This window comes from Eumetopias jubatus, unplaced genomic scaffold, assembly GCF_037043125.1.
Source record: "Eumetopias jubatus isolate StellerSeaLion01/CBP00866 unplaced genomic scaffold, mEumJub1_p1.0 scaffold_1, whole genome shotgun sequence".
Lineage (NCBI taxonomy): Eukaryota > Metazoa > Chordata > Mammalia > Carnivora > Otariidae > Eumetopias > Eumetopias jubatus.
In genome coordinates this window covers 216,062,837-216,076,419 of record NW_028274807.1, presented here as the reverse complement: position 1 = coordinate 216,076,419, position 13,583 = coordinate 216,062,837, and the positions used below count along the sequence as shown (strand labels likewise).

The window sequence follows — 13,583 nt, the reverse complement described above, 5'->3', positions numbered from 1 at the left end:
CAGCCTCGGCGCAAACCATTTCCACTTATCGAACTGGGTGGGGAAGCCGGAGAGAATGTCTTCCGCGGAAAGAGTGGACGTTGCCCTTCCCTTCCCTGAGGGATGTCCTTAGACCCCATCTTCTGCGTGAATGTGAGCTGTGGCACCGATGCCGACTCGTGCTTCCAGACCTCTCTCCTGCCGCGGACACTGTGACTGGAACCCCCCCCAGCGCCGCGTTGGTGCCTTCCGGCCCGGTCACGTGGGCGAGAAGATGGCCGCCCCCAGAGAGGGCCGCGAGCGTCCGGGCCGGTGAGGCGCCGGTGGCCGCTGTGGGAGCGGGGGGGATCGGCGGCCTCGTCTTCCCGGAGCTCGTTTGGGCGTTTCGGCTGCAGGTAGCACGGTGCGTGGCCCGGGCCTGGCGGGCGGGCACGGCGGGAAACGCCTCGTGGGGAGGCCCCGTCTCTCGGGTTCGTCAGTCGGGGGTCGAGGGGCCTCCTCCCGAGGGGTTTCGCGTCCCGGCGAGCCCTTTCCCCAGGTTCCGGGGACCCTGTCGCCGGGATCTGGATTCCCAGGTTGTGGGACCCGGGGAGCCAGCGCGTGTGGGGGAGGGGGTCCCATATTGGGCGATCCCTTTCTCGAGTTTCGGGAGGACCAACGGTAGGAGGGATCCAGTACTTAGGGACCCGCGTAGACAGATCTTGAGGCTTCCGGTTCTTCGGGTTCTCTTCCAACGGGTGGGGTCTTGCGCGCAGCCCCGAGGGAATCCCGTGTTGGGAAGATCCCTTTCCGGGGGAGAGTTGGTTACCAGAGGTGTTTTTGTTGGGAATTCTTGGTTTAGATAGATCTCGGGTGGGGGCGAGAGGTCGAGGAGCCCGGTCTCCTCTTTCTCGGTCCCTTACTAGTTCATCAAGAGGATTTCACAGGGGTGAGCGGATTCCCAGATTCTGCTTTGGTTGGGGGCTGATCCCCTCAACCCCGCGCCCACACCCTTGCCCTGCTTCCCGCTGAAGAATGGGTTGAAGGTATGAGCCGCGGGCTTGCAGGAGGCTCGGTTGCTCCCTCTTGAGTACAGAGAGGTGGGTTTGGGGCTCCCTGCAGGAATATTTAATACCAGCTCTGGTTTGTCAAGTGCGTATAAGGTGCTCCATGAACACGCCATCTTCTTCTTCTTCTTCTTTTTTTTTTTTTAAGATTTTATTTTTAAGTAATCTCTACGCCCAGTGTGGGGCTCGAACTAACAACCTTGAGATCAAGAGTAGAACGCTCCACTGATTGAGCCAGCCAGGCGCCCCTCCATGAGCACACCTTTATTCGCAGTAACTGTGAGGTTCACGAGCCCCTTTTACCCATTTTAGGAATAATACGGATTTACACTGTGTATGAAGAGCTTAGTACCATGGTTGGTGTGCAGTGGGTGCTCAAATACGGATTGGGCACCTCCTGCCATGGTGACAAATCCCATGCTAGGCCTTTGGGGACCCAGCAGTGAACAAAGTAATATAGATACCTGTGTGTGTGTGTGTGTGTAATAGATTTCTCTTTATTTTTTTATTTTTTTAAAAGATTTTATTTATTTATTTGAGAGAGAGAGAATGAGAGATAAAGAGCACGAGAGGGAAGAGGGTCAGAGGGAGAAGCAGACTCCCCGCTGAGCAGGGAGCCCGATGCGGGACTCGATCCCGGGACTCCAGGATCATGACCTGAGCCGAAGGCAGTCGCTTAACCAACTGAGCCACCCAGGCGCCCTCTCTTTATTTTTTAAAAAGATTTTATTTATTTGACAGAAGGAGAGAGAATGCACGTGCACGAGCAGGGGGAGCGGGAGAGGGAGAAACAGGCTCCCCACTGAGCAGGGACCCCCTGATGCGGGACTCGATCCCAGACCCTGGGATCAAGACCTGAGCTGAAGGCAGAAGCTTAACTGAGCCACTCAGGCGCCCCCAGATTTCTTTTTATTTATATGTATATATATATATACACATATATACACATATATATATATGAAGTCTGTCCTCCCGGCCCTTACTTTCTATAGTAAGAAACTGATCAGTGAAATATACTGGACACTAGGCGCTGTTAGATGCTGCGTGGATCACTGAAGCCGCCACAATGGGAGTGCAGGGCACGGAGGGTTTGCATGGCTACATCCGGGTGCTCAGAGAGTTCCTGCCTGCACACTGAGTATCTGAACAGAGACTAGAAGGAAACCTGACTTGTGAGCTATTAATAGTTTTATTCCAAATGCAGAAACCAAGCCCAGAGACTTTTGCCCCAGTTCAAGTCTTGCCCTGGAGATCAGCAGCGTATTTTCTCCTCATGCTCCATCTCCCGTAGCTGGAGCTGCCTTGTTGGCCAGATTTCCCCTCATTCCCAGGAATTTAAGGACTCTGGGGATGAGTAGGCGATGAAGGGCCTTCTCCGGGTGTCTTGAGGACGACCCTGCAGAGCCGGGAGTCAGGACTCCTGGGTCCTGTTTGCCCTTGACTTGCTGTGTGAGCCCACACAAGTTACTGCTCATCTCTGTAGCAGAGTCAGAGCTCAGGGCCCCTAACACCTTGCCAGCTCCCTCACTCCTGGCTTCTGTGGTTTCTGGTTCTCCCTCCCTTGGTGGTCACCCCTGCTCAGGCAGCTGCACCTCCCTCATGAAGCCCAGTCAGCCCTGCTGACACTGCAGCACGCCACAGCACGCTTTATGAAGCGTCCGCCAGGTCTTCATTGGTCCAGAGGATAGAGATGGTGCCCCACCTCCCAGCCTAGGCTGTGTCATTTTGTGTCAGTCCATCCACTCAACACAGCATTTGTGGTTTAGAGCTTGACTCTGGAGCCCAGCTCGCTGGATTTATAACTCCTCACGCTGTTCGTAAGCAAGTTATTAACCTCTCTGTGTGTCTGCTTTCTCGCCTGTAAAAAGGTGACAAGCCTGGTGCCCATCTTATGTTTATGGGGAAAAGTAAATGAGTCCGTGAGGGTGAGGGGCTTAGCAGAGGGGCCTGGCACCTCTGTAAATGTCAGCTGCTGTTACTGGTAGGGCTGTTTTCACTGAAGGCTTACGGACTGCTGGGAGTATAGTGGTGACTAAGATAGACTCGGTCCCTGCCTTCAGAGTTCTGATGAGAGATAAGACCGACCATACGCAGCTACAGTGGTAAACGTCCTATATATCTCGTGGTGGTAAGTGCTTTGAAGAAAAGTAGAACAAGGGAAAAGAGTAACAATGACAACTGTGATCAGGGAAGGGTTCCCTGAGAAGGTGACATTTGAGACCCAAGCAAGTGAGAGGGTGAGCATGGGAGGCATTTGGGGAAGAGTGTTTCTGAGGAAGAGAACGACCCATGCAAAGGTCTTGGGGTAGGACTGGGCCTGGTGTGTTGGAGGAAGAGCCAGGAGGCCCGTGTGGCTGAAGCAGAGTGAGCGAGGGGTAGGGGGGTAGGAGGGGAGGGCTGGCGGGGGGGGGGTGGCAGGTCACACAGAGCCTTTGGGACTCTGAGGGAGTTTGGAATAATGAGGTGCCATAGGACAACTAGGCAGGGGTCCGGTTTACATGCTGAAAGGATTTGCGCCTCAACTACCTGTCCTGTAACAAATCACCCCACACTTAGCAGCTTTGAAGGCAGCGAACGCTGTGTCCCACAGTTTGGGTGGACCGGGGATCTGGGCCTTGTAGCTAGGTGCTTCCGGCTCTGATCTCTCGTGAGGTCGCAGTGGGGACATCGGCCGGGGCTGCTTCAGCTGAAGGCTGGACCGGGGCTGGAGGAGCTGCTCTCAGCTTTCTGCTCGCACTGCTTCTCCTCACTCGTAAATGAACAAATCCATGAGTGGATGGAAAACACCTCTCGCCTGGGCTCTCGGTTTTCTGCCTGTAGGTTCTTGTGCCCGGGAGGCCCTGGTTTCGGTGCAGGTGGGGCTGCGGAAGGCCTGGGCCCGTGGGCAGGAGGCAGCCGGCGACACCATGGTGACAGAGCAGGAGGTGGAGGCAATCGGGCAGACACTGGTGGACCCCCAGCAGCCCCTGCAGGCCCGCTTCCGGGCGCTCTTCACCCTCCGCGGGCTCGGTGGTCCTGGAGCCATCACCTGGATCAGCCGGGCCTTTGACGACGACTCTGCCCTGCTCAAGCACGAGTTGGCTTACTGCCTGGGCCAGATGCAGGACTCCCGGGCCATTCCCGTGCTGCTGGACGTGCTGCGTGACACCCGCCAGGAGCCCATGGTGCGCCACGAGGCGGGTGAGTGGCGGGGGAGGGGACGTCTGACCTCCACACACACTCCCCCCCATCCCTTCTGCCTCACGTGCCCCCTTTCCCTCCCGCGTGTTCTAGCAGGGCTTGGCAGGCTTTCCCTATAAAGGGCAGGTGGTAAAATGTCCAGCCCCGTGGGCCAGACAGTCCCTATTGCCAAGACGCAACTCTGCCCTCGTGATTAAAAGCCGCGGTAAACTACCCTCCGCAGAGAGGCATGGCCACGTGCCGGTGGGACTTTATGGGCGCTCAGATTTGAGTTCTACGTTAAGTTTCACACATCGGGAAATATCATCCGTTGGGTTTTTTTGAAGGTTTTATTTTTCAGTCATCTCTTCACCCAACGTGGGGCTGGAACTCAGGGCCCCAAGATCAAGAGTCACGTGCTCTACCGACTGAGCCAGCCAAGTGCCCCTAAAAAAAAGACATTTAAAAACATAAAAACCGGGCACCTGGGTGGCTCAGTCAGTGAAGCATCTGCCTTCAGCTCGGGTTATGATCCCAGGGTCCTGGGATCGAGCCCCGTGTGGGGCTCTCTGCTCGGTGGGGAGCCTGCTTCTCCCTCTCCTGCTGCAGCTCCCCCTGCTTGTGCACACTCGCTCTCTCTGTCAAACAAATAAAATCTTTAAAAAGAAAAAAATAAAAAGTTAGAAACCATCTTTTGCTAATATAAAATCAGGTGGCGAGCTCGCCAGCCCCTGATATCGGTTTCATTTGTTCGTGTTATTCACTGGGCCAGTGTTTATTGAGCACCTGCTGTGTACCGGGCCCTGTTATCTCGAGGGACACTGGAAACGAGGGAGATGAGTACGTTTCGTGGCAAGCCGGTGCTGTTGAGGCTGTCTCTGTAACCAGTGAGCTGCTTTGCAGATGAGGGCGGGGCAGGGCTCTGTTTCCATCTTACTCATTTTAGGCATTTCCCCTATTCCCCAAAGTAGTGTCCAGCTCTGCTGAGCCGCCCCCTCTCCCCAGGCTGCCCCAGGTAACTCTCAGTGTGCCAGTCACTGTTTTTGTTGGAGCTCTCCTCACCAAGAATGTTCTCCTCCAAACCTCACCTTTCCCGTGAGTTCTGCTATTTTGAGTGTGTGGTATCGCAGAACACCTTGTCGGGTGATGGTGGAAACACATAAATGCTAAGGAAGAAATAAAGCAGGGAGTAGAATGAGGGTGTCAGAGGTGTTACCTTTTTAATCAGTGGACAGAGATCTGAATGAAGGCAGGCAGTTATCTGGAGAAAGGTGTTTCAGGCGAGGATGCAGCCTGTGCAGACGTCTTGACACCATACCCTGTCTGCTCCTTGGAGGAGTGGCAAGGAGGCCCCTGTGGCTGGGAGCAGAGGGAGTGACGGGGAGAGAGGGAGGAGGGAAGGGCAAGGGGCAGGGCCTGGGGGGCCTCAGGGAGGACTTGGGCTTTTACCCTGAGGGAGGTGGGAGCCCTGGACGGCTGCGGGCAAGGAGGGCAGACCTGACCCGGAATCAGTTCCATTAGGATGCTCTTGATTGTGGGCAGCAGCGTGTTCCACCCACTTGCAAAGCAGGGGAGGGATTGAGTGTGGCGTAAGTGTTTGCTGGCCGTGGGTCTCTTCCCACTCCGTGCCAGTATGGGCCCATGGGGGCTCATGGGGACCTACAGGGAGACGGTCAGGCTCCCCCACCAAGCCCCGCCTTGCTCTGCTGACCTTCCTCTCTCACACTGCCGCATAAAACCTCCTCTGGGGCTCACCCCAATGAGCTCTACTCACCCGGGTGTTCTTGGGGCTCCATGTTAACCGATGTCTCAGAGTTGTCATGACGTGCTTGTCAGTGTCTCCCCACCTAGACCACGAGCACAGGGGGCATGGGCCCAGGGGTGGGAGTGGGGGGGTCCCAGCCCAGTTTCACGCTCCAGCTCCAATCCACGGGTCACAGATACAAGCAGAGCCGTGGCAGGGGGTGGGGGGGAGCACAAAGGAGGTGGTGTTGCTGGTTGTACCCCCCACCCCCCGCGGTATCCGCGACGTTTCTTAACCAACCGTGAGCTGTCTGTGTGGTTCTTCTCAGGCGAGGCCCTGGGGGCCATCGGGAACCCAGACGTCCTGGAAGTCCTGAAGCAGTACTCCAACGACCCTGTCATCGAGGTGCCGTGGCCTGATCCCTTCCTCCCGCCCCCACCTGGACCAGCCTCCCCCTGTGTCTGGTTGCCAGGGCGACCGCTTGGCCAGGGTCCTGGGAGAGAGGGCAGCAGCCAGGGTGGTCCCAGGCCATGGCCCCGTTCGGCAAAACCAAACTGGCTCCCACACTAAACCCTGCCCGGCCGACCCGCCTTGCCTCTCCCCTCCCGCCCTGTCCAGTCCTTGCGCCAGGATCCCGCTGAGCCCCCCACTGTGTCCGCCTCCGCTGCCCCGGCCTGCCTGGCCTCTCCCAGGTCTCCCCGCTGCCTGCCTTTCTTCCTTCTTCAGGGAACAGCTTTACGGAGATGTAATTCACGTACCATAAAGTTCACCCTTTGAAAGGGTACACATCAGTGTTTCTAGAGCATCCACAGAGGTGTGCGACCATCTCCTGATTCCAGAACATTCCGTCGCCCCCAAAGAAGCCCCGCCCCATCAGCAGTCACCCCCCCCCAAGCCCCCGGCCCCCACAAGCCCCCTTCCCGTCTGTGGATGAACCTATTCTGGACGTGTCACCCACGTGGACTCACACCCCGTGTGGCCTCCTGTGTCTGGTTCCCTCCCTGAGCGTCGTGGGCTCGGGGTCCATCCCCGGGGCAGCGCGTGTGGGCGCCTCGCTCCTGCTTGCAGCTGATATTCCCGTGTGTGGTGGCCCACATCTTGTCCACTCACCCACTGATGGACATTTGGGGTGTTCCCACTTTTTGGCCACCTGAACTGTGCTGCCGTGAGCGTGCATGTGCGGGTTTCTGGGTGGATGTGTGTGTGTGTCTCACCTGCTGCTGCTCACCTCCCAGAACTCAGTCCCAGCCTCCTCTCGGCAGCGGGGGGTGAGTGCAGAACGGAGGTCTGCTAACCTCTTTCAGACCTAAAGCATTCGTGTTTCCTAATGACCTTGAGGACAGAACCCCCCGTTCTTAGTGCAGCTCTCCGGGCTGAACAGTCAGGCCTGGCCTCGCCCTCTGCACGGCCCTGCGTGAGGGGCTCTGCACCGGCCACTTGCACCCGGCTCCCTGCTGCACCTGCTGCAGGCCTCTGCTCCGCTCCCACATCACCTCCGTGTGGAGCCGCCCCGGCCCTCCGTCCTGTCGCTCCCTCCTCGCACGAGCCCCTGCCGCTTTCTCTCCGTCTAGAATGACTAGAGCCCCCGAGGGTGGGGAGGGGGGTCTGTCGTGTCCACCGTCTTGTGCTCAGCGGCCACCCGGGCACCCCTGTCCCCGCAGGTGGCCGAGACGTGCCAGCTGGCTGCCCAGCGGCTCGAGTGGCTGCAGCAGCACCGCGGGGAGCCGGCGGTGGCCGGGCCCTACCTGTCCGTGGACCCTGCTCCCCCAGCCGAAGAGCGTGACGTGGGGCGGCTGCGGGGGGTCCTGCTGGACGAAGCCCAGCCACTCTTTGACCGCTATCGAGCCATGTTCGCCCTGCGGGATGCCGGCGGCAAAGAGGCTGCGTTGGCGCTGGCCGAGGGTGAGTTGGGGCCGGGAGGTGGGGAGTCCCGGTCAGGGCGCCTGGGTGAGGCTCAGGAGCTGCGCCTGTGAGAGGGAGCAACAGAGTGACCCGGGGAGCGCACGTCCTGGGCCCGGCGCCCGGCACTTCCTCCCCGGCTTTACAAGAGGTGGGCGGGCACCCTTCCTGCCAGTTCCCCGGGGGGAAGCCGAGGCCAGAAAGCCAGAGGGTTGCCTGAGCAGACAGTGGTTGGCAAGCAGCGGAGGTGGGATCTGGTCTGCGGCAGTGTGGCTCCGGCACCCTTAGCCCCTTTCTGTTATCGTGACTTGAGTCGCTCTCCTCCCAGCTCCCCAGGCTGCTCTGCAGGCCTCTCCCCGGGCAGTCTGTGGTCCCCTGCACCCCTGTGCCCGGGGCGTGCCCGCAGAGGGTTTGGAGCCCTCTCTGCACTCCCAGAACTTCCTGTCTGGCAGGGAGATGCCTGGTCATCGCCTGGACCCTGGGCCACAGGGTGGGAGTCCCAGGTGGTGCCGGGCAGGAGCACAGCGGGGCTGGCTGGTGCTTGGGAGCAGGGGCTGCAGTCAGGCAGGTGGCCTCGAGCCCTGGCTCGGCCTCAAGGGCCTCTGGTCTTGGGCAGTCATCCCGCCCCTCCCAGCAGGGGGCTCCCCATCAGTGTAAAGCGTGACCTGTCTGTGGAGTCCCGGGGGGAGGGTGCTCATGACTGTCCCCTCATTAAACAAGCGATAGCGTAACACAGAGGCCCAAGGAGAGGTGGGCACAGCTGGAAGGAGACCCTGGGCCCGGGAAGGCCACACCTGCCCCGTCTGGCCTTGCAGAGGGCAGCGCTGTGTTCCCAGTGCCTGTTGGCGGGGAGCTTATTACCAGCCCATGCTCCAGCTTCTCCTGCCCCTCTGGCTGCAGGTCCCTCCCTTTGAGCAGCACTGACCACCGGGGCTGGGGCGGGGAGCCCCCTTTCCACCTGCTCCTTCCTGTGCTCCGGCACTCAGCCCCGAGTTCCCCGCCTGCCCCGATGGCACCGCCCAGCCAGTGACCACCCTTGCCCTCCTGCCCACAGGCCTGCACTGTGGCAGCGCCCTCTTCCGCCACGAGATCGGCTACGTCCTGGGCCAGCTGCAGCACGAGGCGGCCGTGCCCCAGCTGGCAGCGACCCTGGCCCAGCGGGCCGAGAACCCCATGGTGCGGCACGAGTGCGCTGAGGCCCTGGGAGCCATCGCCCGGCCCGCCTGCCTGGCCGCCCTGCGGGCCCATGCGGCCGACCCCGAGCGCGTGGTGCGGGAGAGCTGTGAGGTGGCCCTGGACATGTATGAGCACGAGACCGGGCTGGCCTTCCAGTACGCCGATGGGCTGGAGCAGCTACGCGCGCCCCCCTCCTAGAGCCGCCTGCCCGCCTGCCTGCCCTGCAGGACTCGGCATGAGCTGCGTATAAACCGAGCTTGTGCGGATTGGGTCTGGCTTCCCCGTCCCCCCAGGGCTGTCTGCTTGGCCTGATCTGGCTGCTTTTGCATCCTGACTCCCCCAGGGCCAGGCTGAGGTGTCCTGTGTCCCCCACGGGGGGCCTGGCGCAGGGCTGCAGCACCTGGGTTTCTGGTCACGGGGGTGGGATGTTGGCACGGGAACGGGGGTCTAAGGGTGCAGGCCAGGGCTATGCTCAGGGAAGTTGGGGTTGCCTTGACCCTGCCTCTTGAACCAGGGGCGCCCGGAAAGGCGCTGTGGGCAAACCCAAGCCCCTTGGGCCTAGCCAGGGGCTGGGGCTTCCAAGGGCTGCCCCTGGGGCCTCTGACTCCCTAGCCCCGGACTAGGCTGGGTGGGAGGGTTGTTAGAGGCTTGGGGGCTGGGGAGGGACAAGCAGACCCTGGGGTCCAAATGGACTATTAAATTATTTTTGCCAAGCCATGACTCTCAGAGTATGTTGTGGGCTCTGCAGGGCTGCTCTCAAGGAACATCTCAGGGAGGGGGCCGGGGTGTTTGAAGAGCTCCAGGCCCATGCCCTGGTTTCATCTCCAGCCAGCCCACTCCCAGCCTGGATTCCCCACACCCTCATTCTCACCCAGTCCCTATTGGGGTTTAGTGGTATGGCTAGGAGCCCAGGCTATGGGTTCCCGTCCCAGCGACCCGCCTCATTCTCCGCGTGCAGCCTTCAACACCCTGTTTTACGACCATAAAATAGGCATAACCATAGCACCTAATCTCACGTGGGACACATTCCACCTGCTGCTGTCTGCCGGCCAACAACATCCCTGACCGGTCACATGAGGGCATTGGTGCCCAGAGTGGGGGTCCTTGGGTGCTGTGACTGTGAGCTGGTTCTGCCACGCTGAAGCCTTCTCCTCCTGGCCCTTCTGACACCAGGCACGCGAGGTCTCCACCCTAAGCAAGTCATCTCTCCGTGGGCATCCTACAATTCGATTCAGTTCTGATGCTCACCGCCCGAGTTCACACAGACCCCCTGGGGTCCCCTCCTCTCTGGTAATGGTTTGCTCGCATAGCTCCCAGAGCTCAGGAAAGCACTTGACTTGCCCGTTTCTTATAAAGGATGTCACGAGCGACCGGATGAGGGGTCCCAGGTGCAGGGGCTTCTTCCTGTGGAGTTTGGGGCACAACCCCTCTGCCACAGGGATGCGTTCACCCGCCCTGGAGCTTTCTGAGTCCCTTGGTTAGGGATTTTGTGGAGCCTCCGTGTGCAGGCAAGGTTGGTTCAATAGGTGGCCAACGGTGATTCTCCCCCAGGGCCGAGGGTGTGGCTGAAAGTCCCTCCTTCCTCAGCCCCCAGCCCCATCCTGAAGCCACCTGTGAGCCCGCAGTCCCAGGCCTTGTTGGTGGGCCCAAGTGTGGTGGGAAGGCCTTCCTCTTCCTCTGGCCCTTGCCTCTCAGGAAGTTACAGGCTTTTTAAATTTTACTTGGTTAAGATGTATTATTTTAGAGAGAGAGCGGGGGGGAGGGGCAGAGAGTCCCAGTCAGGCTCGGTGCTAGGTGCGTAGCCTGACGCAGGGCTCCATCCCACCCCGAGATCACGACCTGAGCTGAAACCAAGAGTCGGTCGCCCAACCAGCTGAGCCACCAGGCTCCCCAGGAAGTTACAGACTTTTAGAAGGGGCGGGGGCCTGGGGCCCGGGACACACATTCCCTATTACCTCAGCGTCACGGGCACCTCGTCCACTGGCCCACCAGCCACCCTCCCTGCTCTCCTCGGAGTCACCTGTCCCCAGCAGCAGAGACCGTGGGAATTCCTTAAAAACAAGCCTTCCTGACCTCACAGCATCCCCAGGTCCTGTCTCCTGCCCACTTTGTGCTTCTCTCTCCAGCAAGAGCCCCAGGAAGAGCCAAACCCCGACTGCCTCCCTCGGCTCGCCTTTCCCTCCTACCGGCACCCGCCAGGCTCTGCCCTCCTGTTCCCAGACCTGCCCTAGTCTGTCCCCCTCCCCTCGGGCGGTGTCTCCCTGGCCCGGCCCCCTCCTTCTCCTGGGAACTCCTCAGGGACCCGGCTCCCCTCCCACCTCTCACCGCTCCCCCGGTGCCCAGGCTGGGTCCTCGGGCCTCTTCCCTCCCCAGCCGCTCCCCTCCCGGCAGCCTCGTCCACTCTCCCCCCGCACCCCGGTCTACGGCAGGACGATGCCCACAGTCCTGTCTCCAGCTTGGGCCTCCGCTGAGCTCCAGACTCGGGGTCCGGCTGCCCCGTTACGTCTCCGCTTAGATACTGGTGAGGCGTCCCAAACATAGTGTGTTCTTAGGATCCCTCACGTTACCGCCCAAAGCTGCTCCTCCCACAGGAAGTGGGAACTATCATTCCAGGGGCTCAGCCTAAAAACATCGCGTTTGAATCAGTTTAAAATCCAGATCTCTTATTTGCCCCCAGCCACCACCATCGCCTGCCTGGACCTGCCCAATCCCCTCTGCCCCGCCCCCGGCCCCCACCTCCCTTCCCCGCAGTCCGTCCTCCCCGCAGCGGCCACCGGAGGGCGCGGGTGAGCACCGGAGCCAGGTCCCTCCCTCCCTGGGGGAAAAGCCCAAGTCCTCCCCAAGGCCCACAAGGCCCTGCACGACCCGCCCCTGCCCTGCCCCTCTCTGTCGCCCACTCTGCTCCAGCCAATCAGGCCTCCTCAATGTTCTTCCAACAGGTCAGGCCCAATCCTGCCCCAGGACTTTTGCATGCGCTGTTTACCTGGAACCTTTTTCCTTCCCGGTATGTTTACTCCCTCAGTGAAACATTTGCTCCTTTGCTCAAACACCACCTCCTCGCCGAGGCTTGCCAGAGCGCTTGGCATTGACATCATGACCTCCTCATGTTCCTTTATCCTGTTTCCTGCTTTCTTTTTCTCCATAGCATCTATAGTTTCCTGCACACTTAATTCGTTTATTGCCTGTTTTCTCCACTAGAATAAGCACCATGTGAGCAGGGGTTTTGTCTGCTTTGTTGTCCATGACATGACAGCGGTGTGGTGGTAAAGGAGCAATCTGGAAAATAAAAATAAAGCCCTAGTCCGTAGCGTTTGCCAGTTCCCATAGTTTAAATCTTCCCACAATGGGGCCCCTGGGTGGCTCAGTCATTAAGCGGCTGCCTTCGGCTCAGGTCATGATCCCAGGGTCCTGGGATGGAGCCCCACATCGGGGTCCCTGTTCAGCGGGGAGTCTGCTTCTCCCTCTGCTGCTCCCCACCGCTCATGCTCTGTCAAATAAATAAAATCTTAAAATAAGTAAATAAATCTTCCCACCATGGTCCACTCGTGCAGTTGCTGACCATGACTTCTGTAGTCAGTACTCACGGGCTCCCGCACATCGCTAAGTGGATCCCTAGCACCGAGACATGCCAGGTAAATATTTGAGGGATGCCTGTCCGCAGGGGCACTGCTTAAACAGTGGTGCATTTATACACTAACAATCAGACCCTCAGAAGGATGGGAAGACCTTCCTGTGTTACAGGAAAGCAGTCCAAGATTGACCTCCAAAACTCGAAGCAGGCGAAGCCGGCCCGTGCGATCTCATGCATCAATGGAGTTATGTATGTAAATTACACATGGGTGACTTTTTAAAAAAATATCCAAGCATTTACCCAAAGTACTTTCAATCTTATACCTCCCTGTGCTACTTGGAATGTTTTGCCATGGTATTTACTTTGACATTTGTTCGGGACGGTGACAGTGGCCCCTTCAGAGGGAGGAAACAGCCTGCACAAGGCAGCTGCTTTACCCGGGGACAAAATTCGCCTGGCCACTCCGGTTCTCCTCTTGGCTTTCTCTTGCTTCCTGGGCCAGGCAGAAAGCATAAGGCACTGAGGCAGGTGCACCTGTGTGGCCGGATGTTCCCGTTCTTAAGGGAGGACAGACAGCAATTGATTTGACATACCAGCTCTCATAAGAGATGTGCGCGGGGCGCCTGGGTGGCTCAGTCGGTCGAGTGTCTGCCTTTGGCTCGGGTCATGGTCTCGGATTCCAGAAATTGAGCCCAGTGTCTGGCTCCCTGTTCAGCAGAGAGTCTGCTTCTCCCTCTCCATCTGCCCCTCCCCCACCCTCATGTGCGCATGTGCTTTCTCTCAAGAAGATAAAATTAAAAAAAAATAAATGTGGGCAATTAAAAACATAAAAATGCCATGCATAACAAAGAAGTCACTTAACAGACCAACTATTGGTTTAAACATTCAGGTGTTCATTTCACAAATATTTATTGAACACCTACTGCGTGGCAGGCGGTCCTGGGCACAGAGGGCATAGAACGAGATAGTCTCTGGTCTCCTGGAGCTGACGTCCTTTTTTTTTTTTTAA

General features: G+C 58.7%; 1 protein-coding gene and 1 long non-coding RNA gene across 4 annotated transcripts; one reads left to right on the top strand and one right to left on the bottom strand.

The window, feature by feature from the left end:
- The first annotated feature begins 25 nt into the window (after window positions 1–25).
- On the top strand, window positions 26–9,716 carry DOHH (deoxyhypusine hydroxylase). 3 transcript variants are annotated; one of them, XM_028126313.2, is made up of 5 exons: window positions 26–374; window positions 3,846–4,205; window positions 6,257–6,333; window positions 7,590–7,830; window positions 8,882–9,716. In XM_028126313.2, the coding sequence occupies exons 2-5, from the start codon at window positions 3,932–3,934 to the stop codon at window positions 9,199–9,201; spliced, it is 912 nt and encodes a 303-aa protein (XP_027982114.1). In that variant the 5' UTR covers window positions 26–374; window positions 3,846–3,931; the 3' UTR covers window positions 9,202–9,716. The 3 variants fall into 3 exon arrangements, with proteins under 3 accessions (XP_027982114.1, XP_027982113.1, XP_027982115.1); XM_028126312.2 differs by having other exon boundaries at window positions 26–382; XM_028126314.2 differs by lacking the exon at window positions 26–374 and adding an exon at window positions 414–2,842.
- LOC148165195 (uncharacterized) lies at window positions 4,291–6,526 on the bottom strand. Its single transcript, XR_015766712.1, has 3 exons — window positions 6,229–6,526; window positions 5,401–6,031; window positions 4,291–4,631 (listed from the first exon to the last, which is right to left on the bottom strand). It is a non-coding gene; the product is annotated as an uncharacterized LOC148165195 (long non-coding RNA).
- Window positions 9,717–13,583: the final 3,867 nt, after the last annotated feature.

Coding starts and splice junctions, on each gene's coding strand:
- DOHH (XM_028126313.2), top strand. CDS start 3,932: ATGGTGACAGAGCAGGAGGTGGAGGCAATCGGGCAGACACTGGTGGAC. Junction 6,334..7,589: donor CCAACGACCCTGTCATCGAG/GTGCCGTGGCCT, acceptor CTGTCCCCGCAG/GTGGCCGAGACGTGCCAGCT. Junction 7,831..8,881: donor TGCGTTGGCGCTGGCCGAGG/GTGAGTTGGGGC, acceptor TCCTGCCCACAG/GCCTGCACTGTGGCAGCGCC.